General features: G+C 35.1%; 1 protein-coding gene across 1 annotated transcript in view; it reads right to left on the bottom strand.

Moving 5' to 3' along the window:
• TTLL7 (tubulin tyrosine ligase like 7) overlaps positions 1-15,861 on the bottom strand; it is a 136,525-nt gene that overhangs the window by 69,094 nt on the left and 51,570 nt on the right. Inside the window, exons 4-8 of the mRNA XM_003260247.4 lie at positions 15,478-15,599; positions 14,251-14,318; positions 12,442-12,600; positions 7,785-8,001; positions 3,186-3,350 (exon numbers count right to left, since the gene is read on the bottom strand). Of these exons, the coding sequence (XP_003260295.2) occupies positions 3,186-3,350; positions 7,785-8,001; positions 12,442-12,600; positions 14,251-14,318; positions 15,478-15,599 (731 nt within the window). The remainder of the gene's footprint in view (positions 1-3,185; positions 3,351-7,784; positions 8,002-12,441; positions 12,601-14,250; positions 14,319-15,477; positions 15,600-15,861) is intronic.

Raw genomic sequence — 15,861 nt, 5'->3', positions numbered from 1 at the left:
CCTCTCTACAGGTATAGGCAATAGAAAAAGACAGTTAAGAACCTGGCTCTAAAATAGGCTTCTTGTGTTTCTTCCTGGCTTTGTAACTTGTTAGCTGTGCAACCTCAGTCATGTTGCTCAAACTTTGTCTCATTTTTCCTAAATATAATCTGCAAAAGGTTAATGTAAGAAAAAAATGAGATTCCACGTAAAACTCTTAGCATAGTGCCCAGAGTACTATTATTGTTACTGTTATTCTATCATTCCTCTAGAATTCCACCTCATATATCAGGTTAGACTCAAATATTCCACTACCTGGTGGAACAATATTTATTATATGGGTGATAAAAGGGAAGACAGAAGTTAACCTCACTGTTACCCAGAACCAAAATCCAGTTCATATTTGGGAATAAGTATCAGATGTCCCATGAGAGGCTGTTTTCAAAAAAATTTGTTCAAGGTTAACAAATTCATGACAGCACCATAGCATGTAAAATAAAACACAAAAAGCCACTTTATATAAATCTTCACCAATATTACTGAAACCACTTGAGAGCAGAAAAAGTTAAAACTTTGACTGATAAGTATCTGCATGGAACAGTACGGGCTGAGGGATGGGGTGGGGACTGATTATTAATCAATAGACCCTGAATTACAAATCTGTGTTTCTGCTACATAGAAAATAACCCGCTTTTAGATTGTAAAGGCAAGTTTTCAGTAGATGTGAAAATGAGGAGTCATATAAACAAACACAAATGAAATTCCACTACTGTTTTTGAGAATTTACAACATAATATCACTGCTTTAAAATGTGATTTGTAGATTTATACCTTAGGTATACAAAAAGCAGTAAGGATAGTTTTTTTTTAATGATTATACTCATTTTTAATCTCCATGGCTTGATTTTCTACTGATTTTTATTATTGACCAGACCAAAAGTACACAGCTCTGTTCTTCACGGAAGGTATTGATCAATGCTGCTTTTTATATATTGATAGTTACCTTTTAGAGAAATTGCCCCCCAAAAAGACGTTATGAAAAATAAGTTATAAATTAAATTCAGGGAATTCGTAAACTAAGACATTAAGATAAAAATTTACTGCATAATTGCTTTCTTCACCTCCTCCTGTCATTCTCTTTTTATATTAGCCCATTGATTCACCTTAAACACTTATCTATATAAAGTATACCAATTCTTAATAAAGACAGCCAATTTTCAAATAATTACATAAATGCAGACAGGTGTTTGACAAGATAATTAAAATAAAAGTATTTGAAAAAGCTAGATTTATTAACTGATTGTTTATAGATGATTAATATGCATTCTAACTAACATAGCCAAGAATGATGCAAAATTTACCCACCTATAGACAAGACCATCAAATGTGTCAGAGCTTAATAGGCCCACATTGGCTATGTTTGGGTCATATCTAAAAATTATACTTAACGTTCTAACAGAAAGTTAATTTCCATATCCTCTCATTAGTATTAGTCTTGCTTGTTTACCTTCTCTTAATTCAGTTGTGTAGGAAAACGCCACTTAAAACCAATACATGTAAAGCTAATGACCCTCATTATTCTCCCTGATTCTCTCTACACATGCCTCACCAAAGCAGCCCAACAGGTTCCACCTTTTCACAAACATGTCCCCAAAGAGCCAAATCCAAATGAGGGTTACAAATGTGTACAGAAAAAGAAAGAATGCCAGAGGGTATATAAAACTTTCTTGGTCCCACTGAGCAATAGACCAATTCATTGAATTATCATCAGATGGATGATAATATGATCTTCCATCAATGAACTATGGTCCAAAATTAATGAATTTTACCATTTTGATGCTTCTGACTCGCTATGATAGTAAACTGTCATTAGAATGGTTTTTGGAATTTCCACAAAATTGACCTTGAGAAAATAATTACATAAACAAATAAATGCAGCATTGTTATGATCCAATTTCTCATTTACATGCATTTCATCTCTCAGGAAGCTCTAACTGAAAGTTAACAAATTGGTGGATATCTGACCAAATCCAGATGACATTTTTGTTTGTCAGAGTCCCAACATTTTTAAAATTTTTGAGTCCATTGCCAACATTTAAAATCATTTATGTCATTTATGTCATTTACAGGTAATTTATCAACAAATTAGAAGAATGAGCCCCACTGGGCCTGAAATATCACTGGCACCAATAAGCTGGTGCTGAGTGGTGGCTACCTCCTTCAGACCTCTCCTGACTTTCAAATTATCACAGTTCGCAGAACATCCTAGTTTCTTCTATCCAGAGACCACTTCACTCCTTCTTACTTGTCTGACACCTAAGGACCTTTGGATTTATGGCCTGTGATATAGAAAGTAAGGTAAAAATGTCAACAAACAAAATAAACAAAGCATAAATAGAGTCGTGTGCCACATAACAGTATTTTGGTGTACAATGCATAGCATATTCAACAGGGGTCACATAAGATTATAATACTGTATTTTAGTGTACCTTTTCTATGTTTAGATATACAATCTTTACCATTGTATTACAATCGCCTACACTATTCAGTACAGTAATTTTTTTTTTTTTTTTGAGACCAAATCTTGCTCTGTTGCCCAGGCTGGAGTGTAGTGGCACAATCTTGGCTCACTGCAACCTACGCCTCCTGGGTTCAAGCAATTCTCCTGCCTCAGCCCGCTGAGTAGCTGGGATTACAGGAGCGTGCCACCACATCCGGCTAATTTTTTATATTTTTGGTAGAGACAGGGTTTCACCATGTTGGCCAGGCTGGTCTTGAACTCCTGACCTCAAGTGATCCGCCTGCCTCAGCCTCCCAAAGTGGTGGGATTACAGGTGTGAGCCACTGTGTCCGGCCTAGTACAGTAATGTTTTGTACAGGTTTGTAGACTAGGAGCCACAGGCTACACCATATACAGGCTATATGATAGCCTAGGTGTGTAGTGGGCTATTCCTATTCTAGGTTTGTGTAAGTACAATCTGTGATGTCTGCATAATGACAAAATCACCCAAGGATGCATTTCTCAGAATACATTGCTGTTGTTAAGCAGCGTGTGTGGCTGTGTAATGATCTGATTTTTTTCTCTCTGGTCCTCTCAATTATAGGGAACCAAGTTCAATCAACTCTTAATGAACTTTCATGGCCTGATGATGCTTCAAATCATTGCTGAGGAAAGACTGTTATAATTGTGGAATGGCATAATCTTACTGAAATATCACTCCAAAACTTAGCAACATCATGTTGATTTGCTTGAAGGAATTCTGTAAACCATTTGATGGAACGTTTGCTGCCTTTGTTCTCAGTTTCATCCCGTTCAAAACGCTCATTATGCTTGTTCACGGAGTAGTTTGTCAGATGCATGTATAACTGGGTCTGTAACAAGTAAGAACCAAAGTTGTTATCACCTATGACATCCTAGAACTGCGAAGTTTCAGAGGAAAAAAAGACACTCAAAGACTAAAGAAAGTTTTAAAGTTTAAACTACGTAGATGAACAATCTCATGATTATTTAGATAATATCCCAATTAAATGGAATGGCACATTTCCCTTAAAAGGGTTGAGAATGTAATCATCTAGAGTTACTTTACATATTATTTGAAATATATCTACCATTAAAAAGTATCAAATTAATAAGAATATAGAGTAATTAAAATGTGAAACTACATATTGCTAAGCAAGAAAAATGATCTGAGTTTGTTGTTGTTGTTTGTTTTTAATGTTTTTGGCTCTGAGAGTTTTCACTCAAATTTGTTTTGGGAAAGGAATTTTCTGAGAGAGCATTCTATGGCTTTTCAAAGAAAAATAAAAAATGAAAACTCAAGTAAGTAACATAAGCTGAGAGGCAGGACTACCCAACACAACCTCTGCACACCCATACTGACTGAGAGGCCCCTTTAGCTCGGTACCAGAGTGCACTTAAGAGTCAGCAGACAGAATGCACCACATAATACCGTGCAGGTGTCCAGTACCGTATCGTCCTCCATACTGGAGGTCTACGTTTTTGTCTCTTTATAATCTTACATTTGTTGATACTATTTTCCTTAAATAAACTTGAAAAAGAATCCAAAATTTAAAACTCCTCATAATTGTCAATTAATATATATCTAATGGCTTTTTATCAAGCTAGCACAAGCATTCATAAAAATCTATCTTTAATTCCTACCCTCCTCATGATCCTAAAGATTACTTGAGATAGCAATGTTACATCACAATTAAAATATACTTCATTCACATCATTATTATTTTGATTTGTTAATAGGCAACTATATTCATGTTGTATTTTATTTTTGCTGCAGTTCCTTAGGCCTATGGTATTGAAATCTTTGAAGCAAGAAGGCAGAAACGATAATTTGAGGTACATGTTGTTTATTAATCCATGTGCCTACCACTGATTAAGAATTTATTTTTTTCATTCATTAAACAATATTTAAGGAACACCTATCTGCAGCAATCTCTGCTGGGCACTGTCGATACAAAGACAACAAAATAAACAACAATCTCTATTCTTGTGAAACAGGAAAAGTTTTAAATTAAATGATACTTAAAAGAAAAAGCATAAATCTTATGCTTACCTAATTTTAAGTGCTTAATTTAAAGAAAAAGGAAATTAATCAAGCTGAAGCATTTCCTGGTTTCCAAAATACAAATTTTCTTTAACTTTTAAAAAAGAGGTTTGGAAAATAATTTTGTAAGGAAGTCTTTATTTGGCAAGACTTTCTTAAAATTAATAATACTAATAAAAACACTAGTATTCTACTGAAAAATTAAGTAAGGGAACTTTGCATTTTTCTTAAACAGTATCTTTGTAAATGGACTGGAAATTCCACAGCTTCACATTTACCTTGACAAAAATAGACATCTAAGCAGTTCACTGCCAGTTAGTCATTTGCAAGAAATAGAAGCAAAAGCAGCTATGAACCATATAGCAATCTGCAAGGAGTGAAAATAATATAACCATAGCCCATCCTGTTTTTCAGCATGTAGGCTTGATATAATAAATTGGTGTACACAAAATTTTTCAAGGATTGGCCAACCACTACATCGGTAGCAAAAAACAAATGTTTATTATATTTCAATGTTTGAAATTCTGTCTTATAATCTCCTTGTATGTAGTTTATAAACATTTAATTCTTATAGAAATAATACAGCTCAATATAAAATACATGCCCACTATTTTAAAAATTTGAAATAGGAAGAAGGAAAAAATATGTAGTAAGCTGCCATCCAGAAACAACCAATGAGAGCACTTTGGTTTAATTCTTCTAGTCTTTTTTCTAAACTTACCTTTTACATAACCGTGGTCTCACTTTACAGACACTTCTGTATTTCACTTTTTAATATTTTCATATCTCAACGTAGAAATTCAATCATGAAATTCTAGAGATATATGAGTGATATTGACACTTAAGTATGAGAACATCCTTTTTCTATATATGTAAAAACCAAAGCCTGGAGCTTATGTGATTCAAGAGCACATAGCAAAATGAGACCTAGAGGCCACATTTCCTTTCTCTCAATCTCTCATTGAGATTAATCCCACTGGACTTAAGCGAATTATATACACATAGGACATTAGAATAAAGCACTTTATCATCCAAAAGAGCTTCCAAGTCTTATTCTTTCCAATACTATAAAAAGATCACTCCCACCTTACATATATATAATCCACTCTTACCCATGCCAATTATTTAAATTATCATCTATGTATTGACAAGTCTCAAATTATGTTTGTAGCTAGAAATGTCTTCTGAACTTCAAACTTATACTGTATAACCAAATGCCTACAGAAGAGATCCATTTGGAGGTCACATAGGCCTTTAAATTGAATACATCCGCTTTCCACAAAACCTTTAATAGTTCCTGTATTCCCTTATCACAATGAGTAATACACCACCCATCAGATGTCAGAAACCTGAGTTTTATTCTTGATTTCCCTTTCCCTTGCTCTCATTCCACAAATCCAACCTGTGACCATATTGTATCAATGTTATCCATGTTATCTTAAATATATCTCAAATCCATGCTCTTATTCTTGGTCCAGACCCACTGCTACTATTTCAATTTAAGTCCTTTTTCCTTCCATATATGGTCAGACTAGAATACAACTTTACACATTATTCAAAATATATATAACTTCTTGTCTCTCTTACTCTAATCATTCCCATCCATCTCCACCACCATCTCACATTCCAGACCAGGGGACCATACCTTCTTTCGTTAGTGTAAAACCTTTCAATCCTTCCTTTTATCTTAAGTTAATTCTAAAATCCTAGACAAGGCCTACAAAGCCTTAAGAGATCCTGGCTTCTAGGACTCACCATCCTCATCTCTGAACAGCCACTCCTTCTTATTCTATACTTTAGCCAAACTGACCTTGTCTGCTTTCTCCAGACATGCCATACTCTGTCTTACCTCTGAGCCATTCTTTTGCCTGGAGCTTCATCCAACACTACCCTACGCCTGAACCTGGCTAACTCCTCATTATTCAGATTTCAATCTATACAACACTCCCTCTCTAACCTTTGTCTCCAACTGGGTTATGTGCCCCTGCTATGCACTGCCACAGCACCCTCAGTTTCTTAGACCATCACACTTACCATCAGATTATAATTGCTTATTTTATTTTCTGCCTCCCCACTAGACTGTTGCTTCTGTGAAGTCAAGCACTGTATCTGTCTGGTCATTGTTTTTCCAAAACTAGCACAGTGCCCAGAATGTAGTAGAGTTCAAACATTACTTGATGATTGGCTTTATCTAGACCGTATAACCTTTAATAATGTTTCTTTCTTTTAACTTCTTTTCCTATGAAAAGTTTGACAGTTTCCTTATTCTTCCTTTGCCAGTTTTACAACATTTTTCACTTTATTGAACATAGTACCATTTATGATCAGTCATTATTTAATGTTGAAAAAATGACCGCACTTAATGGAGTTAATTGTGTGCATAATATTAGGGGAAAACAATAACCAGGTATTTGACATTGGGAAACAATTGTAATTTTAACTATAGTTAGGTAATTCCAAAAATAGGTTTAGAGATTAACTAAAGTTTAAGTATGCATAATAAATTATAATCTAACTTTCATAAGCTACAAATTACAGTAATTATTTTCATGATAAATTATAGCTATAACTTTTATAAATATGTTATGGCTGCACAAAAAAAGCCTTAATGAAAAAATATCTACACGAAGCTCCATTTAATAGGCTTTAAAATGCACACTGAAACTGCTCATTTGTCTCAACTTCACATTGGTCAATGTAAGTTGACAGCCTTACTTCTCTTTTATTGCAACAGAAATTAATAACTACTTTCTGATAACTTTTGCTTTTTCCTTTTCATAAACTTTCTCCCACATTCAACATGTTCATACCCTACACGTTATACAAAGCCTGCTCAAATGCCACGTCCTCCATGAGAAGCTGAACACAAACTGTCCCAACACAGATCCAAAACACTTAATCTGTACTTCTCCATTGCATGTTAGTATTATTTATAATATAGTCATTTCTATACAGGGCCACTGCATAAAGATGTTTGCTTTGAAACCCAGCCTTGTGCTCACAGCATCCAGAGAGGGTACTTTTCCCCAGTTAGCCTTCAATTAGCAGATACCTTTATTTTCTAATGTCCATAAAGCTGCCTGTAAGATAAAAGCAATCTTATTTATGCACACAATTCTTCCAGACCACAAAAACCTGAGAGGAGAAGCTTTCATTCATACAATCTATATGCCTAATGGATGCTTTAAAAAGTATATGTTGAACAAATGAATGAAAACATAAGTTTCTGTCTGGTATCACTTACCAAATTGGACTCATTAGGTGGAATGTACTTCTCTGTACCCATTCGCACAAGTCCATCATGATAGAGAAATATTTTTAGTGGATCACACGATGTAACCAGAATATAAATTCGTAAGTCAAACTTGTAACCTTCCATTAGGAAAGGCTTTTCAATGTATTCTTGAACAATCAAATGATCCTGAGATGGAAGTTTGTCACCATTTCTTATCAAAGAAATCCTACGTTTAAAGAAAAAAATTGAAAGAATGATTTGACATAGAGCAAGATGTTTAAAAAGTTACAGATATACTCAAATGGAAAATAGTGGAGTAAGGGACTCCAAAAGTCTGTCCCTCCACAAAAGCAATGAAGAGCAAAAGAAATCATAGGAATCAACTTTTTGTAACCCCAGAAACTAAGCAAAGGCTTGCAGCAAATGGAATACTTAACTAAGAAAAAAACAGCTGGATCTGTGTCAAAGAGGTTTGTAACATTTTAAGTCAATCTAGTCCCATCATCCACTCCCAGCTCAGCAGCAGCCTTGAAGAGCCGCATTTTCAATATCAGTACTGGTCCTGGAGGGGGTAGAATGGGCTATTCTTAACGGTTGTTTGTTTTGACCTGTCTGGTGGCTTCCTGGAGGACCTCAAAGGGCTTGCTTTTAGCTTGCCTAACTTGGAACTTTACCAGTGCTGAGGCAACTACTTTCAGAGATAATTGTTGGAAACATTTAAAGGCAAATGTATTAGTCACTACTGTCTAGGTTGTCTAGGGCAACAGTTGGGCAGACAATAGACCAATTAAAAAGACTGGGAAGAAGGGCTGGGCAACGAGAATCTTTGAAACTTTGAAAAGCTCTGACATACTCCTGGGAATCTAGACGACCAGTTACATGCCCAAGGTTAGAAGCATGCTCAAGAAAGACCCAAGAAGGCCCTAAGCTGTCCCCTCTGTCTAACTATCAGACTCTGTACAAGCAGGAAGTTAAGGCTAAGGCAGAGTTGTAAATTATTTGTTTGCACGTTGAAGGCATGTCCCAACAATCATGCACACACAGCCATCTACAAAAATTGGGAGCTTTTTGTTGTTTGTTTTGTTCTGTTTAAGGAAATCCCTGTCCAATTATTAGCTGACCACTGAGCTAACAGAACAGGAACTTCAGGGGCCATACACAGCAAAGAACACAGACTACAACTACTACAATGAGCTGCAACAACAAATTGTGTAGAGGGGGAGAGTCTGATTTCTAGAATTGCTATAGTATAGTACTCAAAATGTTCGGATTTCAACAAAATATTATGAGGCATGCAAAGGAAAAAGAAAGTATGGCCCATATACAGGGAAACTATCAATTAATAGAAACAGTTGCGAGGAAGCCCAGACATTGGGTTTACTGGATAATCAGCTATTTAAAATTTGTTCAAAGAGCTAACAGAAACCATGTACAAAGAACTGAAAGAAACTATGAGAACAGTGTCTCACTAAATAAGGAATATCAATAGTGATAGAAAATTGGGGAAAAATAAAGGAACCAAACAGAAATTTTGGAGTTGAGAAGTATAACTGAGATAAAAAAATTCACTAAAGGAGATAAACAGTGTACTTGACAAGGCATAAAGAGAATCAGAAAACTTGAGGATAAGCCAACTGACATTATCTAGTCTGAGGAACAGAAAGAAAAAAGAAGAAAAATGAACAGAGCCTACAAAATCTGTGAAATACCATCAAGTACAGCAACACACACATAATAGGAGTCTCAGAAGGAGAGAAGACAAAGAAAAAAAATCCAAAGAATATTTGAAGAAATACTGGCAGAAAACTTCCCAATTTGATAAAAACATTAATCTACACATCCAAGAAGCTCAATTACCTCCAAGTAGGATAAACTCAAAGAGATCCATATCAAGATACATTATATACATTACAATCAAATTGTCAAAGAACACCAGAAAGGTGACTACTCAGGTAAATATAAAAGTTCTGGCCGGGCACAGTGGCTTACACCTGTAATCCCAGCACTGTGGGAGGCCAACATGTGTAGATCATCTGAAGTCAGGAGTTCGAGACCAGCCTGGCCAACATGGAGAAAACCCTATCTCTACTAAAAATACAAAAATTAGCCAGGCATGGTGGTGTACACCTGTAATCCCAGCTGCTCGGGAGGCTGGGGAAGGAGAATCGCTTGAACCTGGGAGGCAGAGGTTGCAGTGAGCCAAGATCACGCCACTGCACTCCAGCCTGGGTGACTGAGTGACAGAGCGAGACTCCGTCTTAAAAAACAAAAAAGTCTCTCTTACTGTAGTTTCGGTTTTTAACTCCTCATTTTTCTTAATGAATTAAAAGACAACTGCATAAAACAATAGTTATAAATCTATGCTGATAGACACAGAAGGTGCAGAGATCTAATTTGTGACAATAACAACATAAAGGGAGTAAATCTATGTAAGAACAAAGTTTTTAGACACTACTGAAATTAAGTTGGTAGTAATATAGACTGGATTGTTATAAATTAAGATGATAATGGTAATTCCAGGGCAATCATTTTTTAAAACTCAATATATAGTAAAAGAAATAACAAGGGAATTAAAATGGTACAGAAGAAAATATCTATTTAACACAAAAGAGGACAATATAGAGAAATTGAGGAATAAAAGCTACAAGACACATAAATCAAGTGGCAAAATGGCCTAAGTAAATATTTCTTTTTCAGTAATTACATTAAATGTAAATAGATTAACTCTCCAATAAAAGGCAGAGCTTGGCAGAATGAATTTTTAAAAAACATAGTCCACCAATATGCTGTCTATAAGAGACACCCTTTAAAGTCAAATAGATTGAAAATGAAAGGATAGAAAAGATATTGCAATAAAACAGTAACCTGGAGTGGCAAAATTGTTACAAGAGACAAAGAATCACATTATATAATGATTTTTAAAAGTCAATGCTTCAAAAATATATAACAATTGGAAACATTTATATGCCTAATAACAGAGCACCAAAATACACGAAGCAAACACTGGTAGAATTGAAGGGAGAAATACTTCAACAATAACAGTTGGGTTCTTCAATAGTCCACTTTCAATAATGGACAAAATAACAAGATAGATTAGCAAGGAAACAGATACAATTCAATAGATGAGAGAGGTGTTCTTTACCTAGGTGCTACTGCATTACATGAGATAAACCCTGGGAACACATAATGCCCTTTCAGTTATCTGCTTTTCCAGCTATTTGTTTATATTGCCATCAAAATAAATTAAAAGATTATGTATGTTTTAATATCAAATATAAGTATATAAATATAGATATTTTAATATTAAATTTTTAACATTAAAATTGAGAAAAATGTGAAAATCAATTCTTTACCACCAGAAACATTCCTTTAATGCTAATAGAGAGACAGCCAACTCAGCATTAAGCAACTGGTATAAAATTCCCACTAATACTATTAGTTTAAAATTACCAAACCACATTTACAAATAATGTATGATTGGATTATTAAGTTATGATTAAAAGTTAAAAGAAAAATTTTGAGCAATAATTTACCTGCTAGCTATATTTCCAAATATTTTTTTTCCTACAGCATTTTAAATTAAAATGACTCAAGTGTATTTTTTTTTTTTTTTTTTTTGACAGTGTCTCGCACTGTCACCCAGGCTGGAGTGCAGTGGCTCGATCTTGGCTCACTGCAATCTCCGCCTCCCAGGTTCACACCATTCTCCTGTCTCAGCCTCCTGAGTAGCTGGGACTGCAGGCACCCACCACCATGCCTGGCTAATTTTTTGTGTTTTTAGTAGAGACGGGGTTTCACCGTGTTAGCCAAGATGGTCTCGATCTCCTGTCCTCATGATCCGCCCGCCTCGGCCTCCCAAAGTGCTGGGATTATAGGCGTGAGCCACTGCGCCCGGCCAAGTGTATTTTATTAAAAGCAGCCTCAGCCACATTTTCTTTGAAAAAGTACATTGCAGAAAACTAACATAAGCAAAAGGAAACAAGAATATTACTTGCACATTCTTTTTTTATAGTAAATACATAAACCAGTAACAGTCATTTATTTTCATTATTAAGTATTATGTACTGTGTATAATTGTACATGCTATACTATTATATGATTGGCAGTGCAGTATTACTTACACATTCTATTCTCAGTTAACATGTCTAGTTCTTGGAACTTCAGTTTAAAATGTGTTCTACTCACTTTTAATCCAATTACCATGGCTACATAAAGAAAAAACTTATTTAAAGGCAAAGAAGAAACGTACTTTCCTTCAAGATTTCTAGCTATGAAAAGAATAACTCCCTTTTCATTTCTTTCTCCAAGTCAGTTTTAGCTTTACTGTAGCAACTGATTTTACTCTCCAAGCCTATTGAAATTATTATAAATGTGAGTTTTATGTTTTAGAAAAAACCAGAAAATAGCTTTTTCCCCTTATATTTTGTTATCTCCATTTAAAGCCTCATAACCTGTTGATTAAATTTTTAATTGAATTACTGAAGCCTGTGGGAGAGTTTAAAAGAACAGAGATCATTAAATATTTGGTTCCAAAAATACAATAGTTAGAAACCTATTTCGTTATTTTTTCATATTGGTACTCACCCAGAAGTAAGTATGCACATTTATTCTCCCCACTCCCAAATTTTTTTTTATTTTTATATATTCCAAATAAAAGCAAACATACCCATGACCCATTGCACCATTAGCTGGTTTCACTATAAAAGTTTTCTGCTTCCGTTTTCTCTTCAATTCTTTCACATAATTTTGGAATTGAGTATATTCAGCAGGAAAGATCCATGTTCGAGGAACAAAGGTATAATCCAGAGGCCGAGACTTGATCATTCTGTAAATTGGACATAATAGGAAAAATAATTTCTATTCAAACTTGTATATATTTTCTTTCTCTGGGCTACTGATATTTGCCACAAAGATTTAAATTTTCTCCATTCCTTCATTTACTTATTCATTGATTCATTCATTCAACAAATGTCTACTGAGCACCTATTAAGTGTTAGACACTATTCTGGACTATGGACACATCAGTGAAAAAAAAAAAACCTTACCCTAATATGTACTAATTTACATATTAGTATATCAAAAACATTTTTTTTAGAGTACACACTCTGTGCTAGGTACTGAGGATAGTAAGATAAATTAGTATCATCTCTGCTCCCAAGGAATATATAGATAGGCTATTCATATTAAACAGTGTGACAGGTGCACTAAAGGCATATAAGGCAAGGTAACATGTAGAAGGAGTCAATAACTCTGCCTCAGGGATGGGAGTAGGGAGTAGGGAATTATTCAGGCAAATACTATTTATATTGCTTCTTTACAAATTATTTTGAGTCTCTGGGTCACCCATAGGGAAAAGTTTTTGATTACCTTTTTTTTTTTAGACGGAGTCTCACTCTGTTGCCCAGGCTGGAGTGCAGTGGCGCAATCCTGGCTCACTGCAAGCTCCGCCTCCCGGGCTCACACCATTCTCCTGCCTCAGCCTCTCCGAGTAGCTGGGACTACAGGCGCCTGCCACCACGCCCGGCTAATTTTTTGTATTTTTAGTAGAGACGGGGTTTCACTGTGATCTTGATCTCCTGACCTCGTGATCCGCCCCCCTCGGCCTCCCAATGTGCTGGGATTACAAGCGTGAGCCACCGCTCCCAGCCTGATTACGTTTTATACTATCATTTTTTAGAGTCACAAAGTTTACTAAATCTCTGTGAACTGTCTTCTTTTTTAAAAAATTATCAGTTTATCACTCAACTTTCTTAAGCTAAAAAAAAAGGCAAAAAACCCTAGTCAACAGGAATATAAACTGCATAAAAATTTTTCAGTTTATTAAGTAAAAGACTGGGGTACTTATTATCAGCTTTTCCATGAAAGTAGATTGTTACTCTAAATATTGGTTGCAGAGATAAATATCTGTGCATGTATATCCCTGGGTGAGCATATATACATGTGTCTTTGAGTAAGTGTGTGCATACATGTACCTAGTACAATCCCTGGCACATATTAAATGCTCAATCACCAGTATGAAAACACACACAAACACATGCGCGCGCACACACACACACACACACACACACAGCTTATAATGCAACAAATTAGTTCCTGCAAAATTTAACTGAAAATAAACAAGTATCTCTTAAATGACAGATAACCTCTTACATTTAAACGAAAAACTCTGTTACTAAAGAGGCGGCAAGTTGCAGTAAAGAGGGCTGAGATTCTGGAGAGTGATTCTGATCCACCTCTGCTATTAACAATTTGCTTGAGCCTGTCCAAGATATTCATTTCTCTGACCCTCATTTACCTCCTCTGCAAAGTGGAAGACTGGAACCAGAGACCTTCTAAGACCTTTCTAGCTCTAAAATTCTATCACTCTCATCTAAATATCATTTCAAATCAATGTAACCTTGTGAAAGATAGCACTACAGTATTTATGGTATAAATTTTGAACAGGTCTTCTCCATTACAAGAAAATAAAGATTACTTGGTCATATTTCTTGCTAAGAAATCCTTCCTACAGATCTCCCCCATTCCTGGAAAATGGTTGATCCTCTGGAAAATAAAAAGGTAAATATTAATATTCTCAGCGAATTAATTATATTCATGTATATGACAATACAACACTATCCATCCTTTGAGTTTTATGTTTTAATAAACTGCCAATTATTAATCTAAAAGATTTAACATTAAATGACCTACAGTGAATTTGTAGAATTAAAGAGTATGGTAATCAGAGAATAAAACTGCAAAATTTTAAAGAAAACACAAAAGAATATCTAACATAGATAGTAAAGTTATAATCTTCTAGGTTGAATAGTGATAATTCAATATCCAAATTACTTTTGTTATTCTAGATTCACTATATTCACAGACATAAGCACTGGTAAAAATGACTTATTTGTTCACTACAGTCAATTTTACATTACCTTCTAAACTAATAAATGAAGAAGGTCTACACAAACTGTCAATTCTCTAGAATTCCTTATATTTGGCTTTTTAGTTTGAGGTCTATTTTCTTCTGAACATAAGTTTGTATTATGTTCTAAAAATAAAAGAATGAAACCAGATTACATATAGCTGACATCACAAGTATTTCTGCATCCTGGTCTCCCTATGCAATCTATTCTACATCTTTAAAGCACCATCTTAGGAAGAGGTTTTTTTTTTTTTTGGTTGTCGTTGTTTGTTTTTTGAGATGGAGTCTCGCTCTGTCACCAAGCTGTAGTGCAGTGGCCCGATCTCAGCTCACTGCAGCCTCCACCTCCCGGGTTTAAGCAATTCTCCTGCCTCAGCCTCCTGAGTAGCTGGGACTACAGGCGTGTGCCACCATACCCAGCTAATTTTTGTATTTTTAGTAGAGACGGGGTTTCACTATGTTGGCCAGGAAGGTCTCAATCTCTTGACCTCGTGATCCACCCGCCTTGGCCTCCCAAAATGCTGGGATTACAGGCGTCAGCCACCGCGCCCAGCCAGAAGAGGTTTTTTCTATTGATTCTTCCCTAAAGATAGAAAGAGGTTAAAACTTAAGTCTGCAAAAGATGCAGGCTTCATGCAAAGAGCCAATACAACTGGATAGCAACAAAACAGGCTATTCAGGTGAGTAAGAACTGAAATGTAATAAGGCAACAGATTAAGAACCTATCTAAAAAAGTTATGGTGGAATCCATATAAATTTCCTCATACCACTAACCGGTCATGATTAATTTCCTACCTGATAATTTTGCAGCTCTGAAATTTTCTCCTGCTGAACAGCAGAATCACACCATATAAGATTACTTGTTTCATCCTCATCTGGAGTTTTCATAAATCCCATTTCATCTATTACTAAACGAACTGCAAATAAACAGTTAAGTTAAATCAAAATTAAAATACTTCTGAAATATATTCATTGCAGAAACATTTTTCTATATAAATTTTAGTTCACAGTATTTCATTTGAAAAATATTAGTTATAGCATAACCTTATTTTAAGTTACAACAGTTTTGTCTAGGGCCAAATTATTCTCAGTAGTAACTGCGAACTGTTTTTCAGTTGCACCCAAAAATCCTTCCTTTTGATCTTCTCAGGTTTAACAGGTACACAAAACTGCCAAAGG

This window comes from Nomascus leucogenys, chromosome 12 (genome assembly GCF_006542625.1).
Source record: "Nomascus leucogenys isolate Asia chromosome 12, Asia_NLE_v1, whole genome shotgun sequence".
In the NCBI taxonomy this organism is placed as follows: domain Eukaryota; kingdom Metazoa; phylum Chordata; class Mammalia; order Primates; family Hylobatidae; genus Nomascus; species Nomascus leucogenys.
Note: the sequence above shows the minus strand (reverse complement) of the source record. Positions and strands in the feature narration are given on the sequence as shown.